General features: G+C 34.1%; 1 protein-coding gene across 1 annotated transcript; it reads left to right on the top strand.

The window, feature by feature from the left end:
- The first annotated feature begins 219 nt into the window (after nt 1-219).
- Nucleotides 220-7,776, top strand: LOC105162204 (gamma-secretase subunit APH1-like protein). The gene is given in 7 exon segments (XM_088882887.1): nt 220-530; nt 638-793; nt 2,197-2,282; nt 4,213-4,338; nt 6,556-6,683; nt 7,408-7,529; nt 7,531-7,776. Coding segments are annotated over 7 exon segments (759 nt in total). The 5' UTR covers nt 220-417; the 3' UTR covers nt 7,559-7,776.
- Nucleotides 7,777-14,322: the final 6,546 nt, after the last annotated feature.

Below are 14,322 nucleotides of genomic sequence, written 5' to 3' on the forward strand. Positions count from 1 at the left end.
CGAGCGAGATAACAAAAGCTCAATTTAAAATTCAATTCGAGCTCAAGTCATGTCAATTCAAACTGAAGCATTTAAGAAGTAAAATTTTAAAGTATCAAGTTCTCCTTGAATTGATTTCCCTTTTAAAAAATTATATTATCAAATTTATCATCCACTTTTAACACATGCTAATCAGTTGATGTGCTTTTAATCATAGAGATTTTTATTTTCAAAATATGTATTGAATAATTGCATTGGAGCAAATTCCCCTTTTCTTTGTCTTAAGCCAAGAGAGGACAGGATTAAAAAAAACCAGAATGTCAAAATGTCAAATTATGGAAGGAAGGTGATTCATTCCCGACTGGAAGGAGTTGCTCGAAGGAAGCCATAAACTTGTGAATTCAGATTCAGATTGAAGTTCATTTCAGACGGCGGAAGATGACTGTGGCGGCGGGGATCGGCTACGTGCTGTTAGCACTCGGCTCATCTCTCTCACTATTCATTGCTGTTATTTCCCATAAACCCTTTCTTGTCCTCATCCTTCTTTCCAGGTTGCTTTTTTTGACCCATTTCTGGAAAAAATTCATTAAACTTCCATGTGTATGTAATTCTGTTGTTACTTACGTAGAATTACATCTTGATATGTTGTTGAATGTAGTACGTTGGTATGGTTGATGAGTCTCATCGCATTATCGGCAGTCTGGAGAGGGTTTATCCCTTTCAAGACGGCGGCGTGGTGGCCCTATGCGCTTCTCATTCTCACTTCTGTTGCCTCTCAAGAGGCCCTCCGGCTTTTATTGTGGAGACTCTACAAGTATGTTTGTTTCACTTCCTGTTAATATTTGTTTTTTCTGGGTGTTGTTTTAATCTTATGGGGAGATATGTTTAATGAGTTATGATTGTGATTCTATTTTGATGGCATTTTTTGGTTCTTGACGAAGTTTTTTTATTTCTTTTGAGTAATTCACTGGCGGAGAATGAGATGAAAGATATTGATAAGTGATGGAGGCATATTATTGTTTCTTTTCATCTAAAACTACAACTTTATATTATAGATTTGGTTGAATTTTTAATTGATTAATAAGTATGCGACCTCATTGGGGTTGTATTTATTTGGCGGAATCAGAAATACATTTACATATTCTAAGTCTTATATGAGGCGTTTGAAGACAGAATGGGAAATGTTTGTATTGTTGCTGAGCAAAATGGTAGCACAATTGCTTTTGTGAGTTGAAAAAGAAACCTCAGGACTCTGAGAGATATCTTTATATGGTTAAGAATAGACAATTATCGCATTATATTATGCTCGTGAATTTAGTTTTTTATGAAGTAAGAACATCAATAAGTTCGAGAGAACATGATAAATGATCAGTAAACCCAAAAATTTCGGAGCTAATAAATTCCTTTTTTTGTATTTTGGATGGATGGATAATCAAAGGTTGGATAACTAAGACAAAATGTGCTTAGATGAGTTTTATCAATTAAACAAATAAGATCTGTTAAATAGATGGGTGTGAAGGACACCTCAACCCCCCCCACACCCAGGTAAGTCCTGTGACTTTTTTGGTTGCATGCTAAACATTTTTCTTCTTCTTATGTATCCACTCAAATTGGCAGACCCACTAAGCCTTTTGTTTTTGCACTTTGCCATTTGAATATGGTTTCTACAGATAAACCTTAAAAAGACAGAAGTTAAATTTAGAGTGCACCCCAGAAAAAATTACAACATATTTGCAGCTGTGATTTTTCTTCCATATCACAGTTTCCTGCTTCGGGAGCAGAGATGAAAAATTCATTTTTCAAATATCTGAAAAGGGCTAAAAAATTCAGTTTTAACAACTGACAGCATACTTTATCCAGAATTGCTGAGTGAACTTGTCAAATTTCTTCGCATGCCTAATGCGACCTCTAACTTTGATTGGATCTGACTTCTATACGATTCTGATGTTGTGGCATGATTAAAACTGATCTGTGGTAATGGTTTCTTTGAACAATAATGTCGGTGAAACAAACAACTTGGATAGGCTTTTCCCAGCTGTATGAGTTCCTCCCTCAGAATATGCACAAAATATGGCTTAGCTTCCGTCCCCCATGCTTGACTTTGCTGTTGTTTTCTGTAGCTTGTGTGTTATTTCCTAACTTAGTTTTATTAAGTATACAATCATAGGGATGTGAAATGCTTTAATTTTTTACTATTGTTTTATGAACGCTTATTAGGAGGATGGAAGAATTACTCGATGCTTTTGCCGGTAGAGTCTCCAAACCTCGACTTGTAATTACCGACAAAATGCAAATTGCTCTTGGTAAGTTTAGTTGGTATAAATTCAAAATTTAGTGCCTGGGTGCTGTAGCATGCCCTCTCCCCCCAACCCCACCCCCCACACGCATCATAACTCATATTCATGTGAAGGAGTCCTTTCATGAATTAAACTCTGTATGGTTGTTCTAATTTCCATTTTCGAAAGATGTGCCTGGGTTGTACCTCCAAAATGAAGGTGTCCTTTTTGTTGTTGGACCTGCTGTAAATTTTACAATATATCATCATACTTATTAGTAATGCATATTCTACATCCAAGAATAATGTGTCACATTCTAGTCTTGATTATGAAATAAAGGACTTCTTATTGGGTCTTTATCTAGTTGTCCTCATTGCCCTTCATGTTCTTGGGTCTCTGCTACTAATTACATGAGCTCAACTCGTTGACATCTAGTATCCACACTGATATTGGAAACATGATCAGCTCTTTGCCATTTATTATCCATGCTGATCTCAGGGATATAGACTTAGTAGTGAGTAGGTTAAAAATGAACAGGAAAAGGATGGACGCAAATAATGCAAGAGAAGATCAACTTATAATCTTGATGCAAGAGTATTACTTTAACAAAAGTTGCTTAAGATGAAAAATCACCATTAAAATTGACTAGAGGATGCAAGGCTTGTTTAGCTTAGCTGTATGATGCAAGAATAGCTTGTTTCGGCTGCATGGTAAGGAATTACGTCGAAATCTGGGAGAGAATGAGATGGTCGGATTAGGATCCTAGGTTTTCTGATAGTGAGTGTCACCAAAGGAAGTAATGGGTGTTGCATGATTCCGGAAAGTAAAGAACCACTTTGATCTTTCATAAAGTTGTCTTTTTGCAAATGTACTTCTGGTGTTGAATATCTGATAATAACAAGTTGACTGGAGTTCTTACTACTTTCGTCAATATATTAACCACGAGGGAAAAGTTCCTTCCAAATGTCTGAATTGGGATAACATAACTTTTCCGGAGATGTAATTTTTCGAAGCATCACCTAATATGGCTTTCATACATAAATTCGATGCTTCGAACCTCCAAGTAGTCATAGAACGTTTAAATGAGTGATTTTATTTTCAGAATGAAATCTCTAAAAGAAAATATTGTTCAGTCTGAATAATGAGGATTTATGGAGAAGTAAAATCAGCTACTGAGTTAATCTGTAATGTGGGAAGCGGAGAGGCTTGATTACATTTAACTTTATGTCATAATGTGTCAGGACATTGCTTCTGGACAAACAAGAATTGCTTGTCACTTGTAAGTGTCCTATAGTAAGAGTGGTCACTTTTAGAAAGCTGTCACTGGACATGCAACATTATTTATTCTGCTTTGCGAGTAGTAGAATGTCTAGAAATGTGATAAGAGTGCCTGGGAGTTCTGGCTTACTTGAATTGGTTCGTTGACAGACAATGAAGCACTCTTTGCTATCCAGCATACTATCTTTTCTGCTAAAGCAATTAATATGACTCTTTCATCTGGCCCATTTAGTTGATGACATTGGTTTGAATTTCTATAGCAAGCGGTTGTTTTCATACCCACCGAACTATAAAGAATGATGGAAGATGGGCAGAACTGTAACGGGGATTTTGCTTACTACTATTAATGTTGATTCTTGACATTCTACTTTCAAAAAGAACCCAAGATCTATGTTCTAGAATTTTTTGGCATTATATATTTCCCATGGGAATCGAAAGGGGCTTTCGGCTGGATAAATAATTACGAATCTTGTTCTTCTGAAGTAGAGGAAGATGACCTTTCTGATTATCTAGAAAAATTCAAATCCTATCTCTATGTGCATGATGCAGGTGTTTTAAAGAACTGAATCTGTACCGCCCATAATTATCAGACAAATATGATTATTGCGTTCATCAGTTTCCTGTCCCTTTTGCTATCTTTCGACTTGATCTTTTTATGCTATTGTACTTTGGTTTGCAGCTGGTGGAATGGGTCATGGGGTGGCTCATGCTGTCTTTTTCTGCATAAGCCTTTTGACTCCTGCGTTTGGGTCAGCAACATATTATGTAGAAAAATGCTCACGAATACCATTTTTTCTTGTCTCTGGTAAGTGGGTGGCTGCTTTGATTGTCTTGTAATTTAAATGATACACGACCTAATGCTGCTGATTAGAAAAATCTATATATAACCAACATCTTACCATAGCCTGTCCGATTAAAACATGAACTTTTGTAGTATCTCATGTTTGTTAACAAATCTAGGATTAACAACTTGTTCTTGAGAGACATTATCGTTGTGAAGTTATTACTTTCCTAGTATTATTTAATCTGCCCAGGTTAAAATCAACAAATCTATTTTTCAACAAGTTGCAACTTTTCACAACTATAAAAAGTGGGAGTTAATCAGCATATATTCATCTATTCTCTTTCTGCTTGTCTTATATACGCGTTGATAATTTTACGCTTGTCATTATACTAAATGGTCTGTCCAGAACTTCCCATCAGACCTTAATTGTGAACACATATTTCCCTGTACGATGATGAGTCCTTAGTTAATTAATTAATTAATTTATCTTAAATAGAAACTAACTTATGGGAATCGGGTAAAATGAATTCATTAGTTATTTCTCTTTTCTTTTTTTCTTTTGTTTTATGGAAGTTAAAAATCATCTGGGGAGTCTCATCCTTTGAGTTTATACATGGAGGACATAGAATTAACTGTGGAAGGGAGGAGATTACATTACATTGCCTCTTACATCTAATGTTGCTGGGATGTTAGAATGGTTTTGGCTTCTCTTTTTCTATTTACCTTTTTTTGTTCTTTTTTTTTTTTGGGGGGGGGGGGGCGCGTTGTAGAAAAAGCAAATAAGATACATATGTAATAGGAAGAGGTCTCAATTCAATTAATTGTGCTTTAAGCACACGCATATATCACTTTATTTGATATGCTGTTTGATTCATTCAAATTGATGAAGCAATTGGAGGCATAAGATTGAACTTATTCGACATTACTGGGCTCTGTATGTCTCTGTATATCTCCAGGCTAGTACCTGTTCATATCATGAAATACACTTTTGTTTTAGCTATATATATACAGAAGACAAAGGTAGATCAATGTTAATGTGAAGTTGATATGTTATCATATAATCATAAAATACTTGTATTACGCAAAATTTTTCTCGGATTAATTAGATAATCCGAAAGACTGTACAATGAAAATGTTGGAAAGTTATGTACACCAATAATTTGAATTTACAATTCTTGTTAGGGATAATTACACTCCTCCCTGAGGTTATGTGTAATTACACGTAGATCTCTTGTGGTTTGGAAAATTATATCTAGTACCCTGAGGTTTGGTTCCACATGATCCTTTCGTTAGTCAAAATTCACTGTATTTGTTGATATGAACAAAAAAAACTAAATAAAAATGGACATTTACCCTCGGTTGACTTATTGCAGCTCAAAGAAATTTTTTTTTTGGCTAAATTAACTTTATTAGGGTGAAGATATACCTAGCATTAACGTGTCAAGATGTATAAAGGTAATTTGGTTATAGAAAGATTTATTGACACGTAATAAATTAGTAATAAGTCAATGGGGGTAAATATGGATTTTTATCAGGTCTTTCTGTTCATATCAGCATTCGGTGATTTTTAACCAAAAGATGAACGTATTTGTTAGACGGAAGCAAACTTTAGTGGTACTAGATGACATTTTTCAAACTACAGGGGGTTTACGTGTAATTACACCAAACTTCATAGGAGGGGAGTGTAGTTACCCCTTCTCTTTACTAAAGTTATAGTATAAAATGGAATATTGATCTATTGCGAATAAAATAAGCAAACCCTGTTTGGTAATAAAATGTTAATATGCTCATTTTTTTTAACTATTTGAATAATCTATGCCCAATTGTGAAGAGTTCAAATATAAGTAAAGGCTTAGCCTACACTAAACCTTGAAGATCACAAGAGGCTATTTTACCCTTTGTTGTTGCATTTGACACTCTTCAAGTAAATACTTTTGCTAATAGAAGTATATTGATACTGCAAATTTACTTCTAGAGGAATGGGACGAAGTATATGGTACTTTAATTTTCACTTTAATAAGTCCTTTTCTGTAAAGTCAATTTGTTAATGTTTATTAATTGATCCAGTATTACTAAAATTGCTATTACTATTGTAATTTATCATATAAGTTTTGAGATTTATTTTGGATCATGTTATAATGAAGAAAATTTGACATGCGGAAGTTTTCTTTTGTTGCAATTCTGTCGATTTGAAACTGAAATTCCTCTTTCTTCCGCCCACCCCCCTTTCTTTTGCAGCTATGATAGCCCTTGCGTTTGTAACAATCCACACTTTCTCCATGGTTATTGCATTCAGTGGTTACTCAGAAGGAAACAGAACAGACCAATATTTTGCTCCTGTTATTCATCTTGCTGCAGGAATGCTTGTAAGTGGTGTTCTTGTCCCTTGTAACAATTACTTCATGACCTATATAATTAATCTATGTAGAACTTGTAGTTTTTCTTTTTGCCTCGCCAATGTGTGCACTTAGTAAATCACTACAGATTTGGTTAACAATTAGTCTTATGAGATATTCACTGTCTATGAGGGTGGGGGATGGCCTTGAAATTTGTGCTAAAACACTGCTTTTACTACAAATTGAAATTTTCTTTGTTAGTAAACTTGAAAGTCAGAAGTCGTCATACTGCCATTTCTGCAATAATTTTAAGTGTCACCAAGTCCCCTTCTCAGGAAACCATATTAAGAGTCCTGATCATTGGAGAAGAATTCTTGTGACCCATGGAAATAACTGATGATTTGTATGGTCTCCTATTGTTCTCTTGAAACCTTTCCAGTAGAATGAGTTTCTGTTTTTGGATGGAATTGAATTCTACTCTATTACATTGTAACAAAATTATGATTGGAATATTTGGGAAGTGTGTTGTGACAAAATTATTATAGTTTTAATGTTTGTACAGATTTCTCAAATATTTGGATTTCGTAAGGACAGGCTTGTTTAATTTCTTCTGAATTAGTGTATGAGGGATGAGTCTTCAAAAGCATTTTGCACTACTTTTGAAAGAGAACTTCCCGGAAGTTTTTCATAACTGGCTTATGCTGGAATAAAAACCATATTAGTTATTGTCCTTAATTAACCTTTGGCTCCTCAGACGCTCATAAATCTTGGATCTGGGGGCTGCATCATTGGCATTCCTCTACTCTATGGCATGGCTATTTTGACTTTGTTACATTGCGGGAAGTTGGTGTGGAGGAGACTGACTGAAAACAGAAGGCAAGGAAACATATACTGATGGCTCTTGAAATGTAAATTTTTCTCATTCGCACAGCTACTTTCTTTAAGAAAAGGGTATACTTTTAATGTTGAGGTGTTGCATACTCACATGATTGTTGTATGGAGTAAAGGAGAAACACGTGTTCAGGCTGAGTTACATCTCATTTGCCTCGTGATATTGCCTGCATTAATGTCATTTTTGTTGCATTTTTTTTTGGGTTATATGCAGCAGATATCATTCCGTGCAGTGCGGCATCTCTTGTCAAGGCTTTTAAGTTCTTTTTCGTTTTTAACTTTTTTATTTAATGGTTTAATTTACTCGGTACTAAAGATGCCCTTCAGAATGTTGTTAGAGAGGCAAATTGTTAGAATATTGGGTTGGTTTAGTGGACACGTGACCCAATATACATTTTATTTGAAATAGAATTTGAGTCTCTCAAATATAAGTTGGGATGGGGTTAATTATTTTTTTATTAATAAAAAATAAATAAATTATATTAATATAATTTATTTTAATATTTTAATATTAATATTACGAGTCGCGATTTGACAATAAAAAAATTAATCAAGTCGCGGTTTGAAATCGTGATTTGGTTGAATTACAATTGCAATTCACTTCTGTGAATTGGGCCAATTTGGCCCAATTTAAAATTATATTATTTTATTTATTTTTTTATATATTAATTATATTTAATTATTTTTTAAAATTATATTAATTTTGAAAATACAATGAAGCATACAAATGTAATAGTGTATTTTTCTGTACATTGTTAAAAAAAATAAAATAAATCATACTGTTAAGTTTGAGACAGTGTTGGAACCCTTAGATTGAAATTCGAGGCCAAATTAAAAATTTTAAAAAAAATACAAGTAATTCTTGTGATACTATAAATGTATAAATTATTACTTATAAAAAAATTAGCAATTTCCTTTCATTTATATTTTAGAATACAACAATTCATGAAGTAATTATCAAACTCCCATATGCAAGTGTGAGAGCAGCTTAAATCGTTAGGAAGCGTGAGTCTATGGACCTTAAAATTTTCTCTCTCACACAATGGCACACATGCGAAAACACACATAACTTTCGGCAATGGAGATGATGGGGCTGCTACGTAGGCCGATGTTGGGGAAGGGGACAATCGTTTGGAAAGTATATCGACTGATTTGGTGGACTTCGTTCATTGATGCCGACGACTCAATCAAAATACGCTGCAACTTGGCGATGAGGAAGGCAACTCCAGATTCACGAATCCGCTATTTGATGCTGGAGTAGTGCCGGGCTTGGAGGCTGTTGACGTCGTGGGTAGGGGTGGGCGTCGGGTCGGGTTCCTCGGGTTCGGGTTGGTACACTACCCGACCTCGAACCCGAGTAGGGTGGGTACCCGGTTAGTCGGGTACCCGACAGTCGGGTTCGGGTAGTTGTACTCTAGCCTTTTTTTTTTTTAATTATTATAAAGCAATGAAATTTTATTCATAAAATAAATTACAATGGCAAATAATCACAAGAGACATTCAATTTTTGCAAACATCATTAGCAAACAACATGAACAAAATAATCCATCAAGCCATTACATTCTAAATTTCTAATCATCAATTTACAATTACATGTGAAGTACTAGATCTAAAATAGTCCAAACTCCAAAGTAGTCCAATCAAATATCAATTATGGTTGAATCGACTCCCAATTTTGTCAGCTCTACAAGAAAACAAAAAAAAAAAAATTGAGATTAATATAAATAAAAGTATATAGAATTTAATATAAAACAAAGCAAAAGAAAAAATAAAAAGTACCTTGCTCAAACATTTCAATTTCACTTAAATCTTTTTCTATGCTTATTGGCTTGGAATCCTTACGGATCCAATCTTAAGCACAAATAATAGCTTGAACAATTTTAGGAGATAGTGAGCTCCTAAATGCATCAAGAACACGTCCACCAGTGCTAAATGCGGCCTCTGAAGCAACAGTCGAGACATGAACTGCCAATATATCTCGAGCCATCTTTGAGAGAATCGAAAACCTCTGAGTGTTCACTTTCCACCATTTTAATATATCAAACTTTTCCCTATACTCTTCGACATCCTCACTGAGATACTTCTCTAACTCTGATTTCACGTGATCTTTTCCCCCTGTCATGTACATCATGTACTATTGTTGTAAAGAAAACCTGCGAGTCTCGTTCTCTTCATCATGCATAAACATTTCCTTTGATGAGGAAGAAGATGAAGAAACACGACTAGACGATGAACCCGGGCTTTCTAAAGTTCCCTGAAGAGCGTGTCTATATCTTACTTGTAATCATTGAACAACTCATGAAGACCATCTCGTACTCTCTCTTTCATTACATCACTTTGTCCAATACCACCATATAATTTATCAAAGAAAAATTCTACAAATCCCAATTTGTGACGTGGATCAAGTATCACACCATAATACAAAACCATATTCATCTTTTCAATTGATCCCCAATACTTGTCAAATTTTTCTTTTATTTTTCTTGCCATATCACTTAATTCAACATCATCACTATTCAACCATCTTCGAAGAAGCAAATCAACATCACATATTTCATAAAACACAATATTAGATGTGACATATGAAGAACCGGAAATGCACAATGTGAGATTGTAAAAATGCTTCAAAAACTTCAATAACATCTTTGCCCTATCCCAGTCAGATTCAATAGGAACCCCATCAAATGGTTTCTTTGAAAGATCAGTCCTATAAGCAAGATCTATATCTTCATAAGCATCAAATTCCCTTTTAAGACATATCGCAGCTTCTAACATCAAGTAGGTGGAGTTCCATCTGGTAGGTATATTAAGAGACAATAACTTTTTTGTTTCCATAAATTCAGCACATTCTTGAAATTTTTTGTACCTAGCCGGAGAGTTTCTCATGTACCTAACTGCCCCTCTAATACGAGATATTGCCTCATGCTCATCCTTTCCTTTCAAACCATTCTGAACCACAAGGTTGATTATATGTGCTATACACCTTAATGTGCACATATTTTCCACCTAAAATATTTTGACCCCAGTTTTCAAGTTTCTTTTTCAAATAAACCATAGCTCCATCATTAGAAGATGCATTATCAACAGTAATCGTAAAAATCCTATCAATACCCCATTCAAGCAAATATTTCTCAACACCTCTACTAACTTCTTCACTTTTGTGTCCGATAATTGGACAAAAATTCAAAATTCTCTATGTAAATTCCAATCATCATCAATAAAATGAGCAGTGAGACACATGTAATTGACTTTCTGAATAGATGTCCAAGTGTCTGTTGTAATGCAAACCATTTGAGCATGATTTTTAATAAATGACTTCAATTTTGCTCTTTCATTGACATACATATGGAAAATATCTTTTGTTATTGTCCTTCTTGATGGAATAGCAAACATTGGACAAGCCACCGACATGAAATGTCTAAATCCAGAATTCTCAACCGTTTTAAATAGGAGTTCATCTACAACCAACATATAAGACAAAGCCTCTCTAATTTTCTCTTGATCAAATCTCCAATTGACAAGAGGGGCCTCTTTTTTGCCTAAACGAATTGATTGAAAAGACAATCTCGTCTCATTGATGGAAACATAATGAGGTTTATTCTTGCAAGATTCAAAGTGGTTCTTTAGAGGCCTAGTTCCATGTACTTTTGGATCGGCTTTGATTTCCCTAGTACAATATTTGCATGTAGCCTTCTTTATCTTTTTCACAGTAAAATTTATGAAAATGGTCCCACCAAGGTGATCTAGAAGTCGCTACCCTCTTTTTTCTTTTCTTAGAATCAAGTGGAATATCGTCCTCATCCTCTGACATATCCATACCCTTATCAACATCAAAATCAACATGATCACCACTGACCTGATTATGAACCATGTTCATATTTATGCCTTGATCTTGAGAATCTGATAAGTCTACAGTAGGTGAAGATTGAGATTGCGAATTTGACATCTGCAAGATTAAAACATCCACATGTAAGATACATAAGATCCCGTAATCAATGGACGAAAAGTATATTAACCCTAACAATTCATGAGAATAAACAAAAGAAGAAAGGGAAAAGGAAAGAAACAGAAAATGGCATGAGGATCGTATTTAACATAAATGCAAGATGAACATGAAAAGCACAGGATAATAGGAATACTAGCAAGAAAAACATATAGAACTAATGAACTATCCCATTGTATTTATGAACTCCAGATCTTAAATTACTATTCGACGAGGTTATAACATGTGCAATTAAGAACTTGTAATGTAATAAGTGAATATTCAAACAGATTCTTACTAGTATATTAACCCTAACAATTCAAGCACAATATAGAGTTATAGACCATAGAATGGTAACTTGAGCATTTTAGAAGATAATAAAAGAAAATTTTGTGATATTAAGTGACAAAATAAAAAAGTAATTTACAATGTTTCCTGAGTAATAGTGAAGTAGATCAGTAACCAGAATGAGGGTAAGGATTAATTATCAGAACCTGCAAGCTTGACATAATCAGGGAAGAAGCTAATTCTACCTAAGTTAGCTGGAAACTGCAGTTCTTAATGCATCGGAGGCAAAATTCCTTTGTTAAATAAGATGAAAATTGTAGTGTGTGCCAGTAAGTGTATATATCTAGTGATGCAGATACACCTCAAGTCAAGGAACTTTACCCATGTTCATCTAGGACCTGCTATATGTAATGTAACCTCTTTCGTTCAACTCAGCTCAAAAGAAAGTTCAAAAAAGTTCCACGCTATCAGCTATATGTATGTAGCACCCCCTACCCGCTACATCTAATTATCACTATTTCATCCTTACTTTAATCAGAACTTATTTTATAAGTAATTCTATTTCAACCAGTAAAATAAATTCTAATTTATCAATATAATATTATATATCACAAAAGATAATATATACCACCAAAAGTAATATTTACCCTCACTACATGTTCTCATGTACATAACCTCAAGAAAAATCATACCACAACTTTAAACACAAATCCCGACAAAAGGCCAGAATATTTACAACCCAACAATCAAAAACTTTGGCTTCAGAAGTCACGGCTGACCCACCTAATAAAGACGACGGCACCGCTCAAAGTCCAATGTGACTAATCAGTGTGACCTATCTCCTGAAAAGTACGTGGCAAGGAATGAGCTGCCTACTCAATAAGTATAGCTGATCAATTTATATATATATACACAGACAAAGATTCACGTACATGCAGTCACACCGACAATAGTCATTTATCATACAGCAACATCAGATATAAGCAGTAATACATACTCACATCTATAAATCAATCCACGACATAATACTCATTCGTTATCACTTATTCGTTAAGGGCCCCACTTACTCTAGCTGCAGTACATCAGTCAATGGTTTCGCCGGCCATCATTATATCATATACAACACAGGATAGCCGTTGTGTGATATCCACACACTCTTTTACTCCAGCTGTGTAGCAATATAGCACAGGACATCACAACAAACATGGTACCCCCACACCACCCCAGTGTGTAGCTAACAACACAGGATATTCCCTGCTGCCCCGGAATATCCCGGTACCCTACGCGCCATGGTACCTAGCTTAAATCATATATTTTTCATATCTCAATATCAATCATATCATCATCAATCCCATTTTCATAAACTATTGACTGTGTTCCCAACTAGGTAAGCATCATCTTTTATTTCAACTCACGATCATCATTCTTTTCTTTATAATAATCACTTCCTCAACAACAATTCCCAATTTGATTTCATCAACAATCAATTATATGATTATCACATAATCATATCCCGCATATCTCAACATTACCATCACATATTACATAGTAACAATTTTATCAATATTATGATAATCTAACAAATAATCCACAACTAATTATATAAACAATCAATATACGAAAGCCACGCATAATAATATAAAGCCAAATCCACGCTCGCATCCAAGAAATCAACATATATAATATATACAATACTACACACACATATATATATATATATATATATATATAAATTCAATTAGCTATACTTACCTTATATCCCAAAATGCTTCTATTTTACGAGGGACTGCTCAAACCCTCTACCTTGTCGTCACGTCCTATAATAAATTATAATACGTATAATCAATATATTTAATTTACCAAATAATTCATAAGAATTCACTTAATCAAACCCCTTATGTATTTATAACTATCATTTTTAATAACATTCGTAAATTATATTACCACTGAAACCTCCTTTCCCTCACTAATAACATAATATTTCCAAAATATAACTTCCAAAGTATTTCTATGAATTTTCTGTCAATTTACCGTTGCTATATAATTTAATTAAATAATAATACATAGAATTACATATTTGGTTAATCATTCTGATGAAATTGTGTAAATTAGCTATAGTAATAATTAAATCTAACAAATCTAATATTTTAATTACCCAACTATATTATTTTTATAGCAATTGTGATATTTAATACGACACTAATTTAAATAGCCAAAATCATTAAATACTCCGATTAAATAGTATATCGCTTAATATAATCAACATTTAATAAATGGAGTAATTAAATAATATAATTATATAAATTAATAAAAATTAAAATTCAATATCCATACCTCTGTTTTCCGAAACGTGTGTGTGCGTTGCTATGTGTGTATGAATGTGTGTGTGCGCTGCTGTGTCTGTGTGAATGTGTGTGTGCGCTGCTGTGTCTGTGTGAATGTGTGTGTGTGTGAGTTTGTATTATGTGTATGTGTGCATATTAATATGGACAAGAGAGAGGCCCACCA

Source organism: Sesamum indicum, linkage group LG7 (assembly GCF_026168435.1).
Source record: "Sesamum indicum cultivar Baizhima isolate 11 linkage group LG7, ASM2616843v1, whole genome shotgun sequence".
Taxonomy (NCBI): domain Eukaryota; kingdom Viridiplantae; phylum Streptophyta; class Magnoliopsida; order Lamiales; family Pedaliaceae; genus Sesamum; species Sesamum indicum.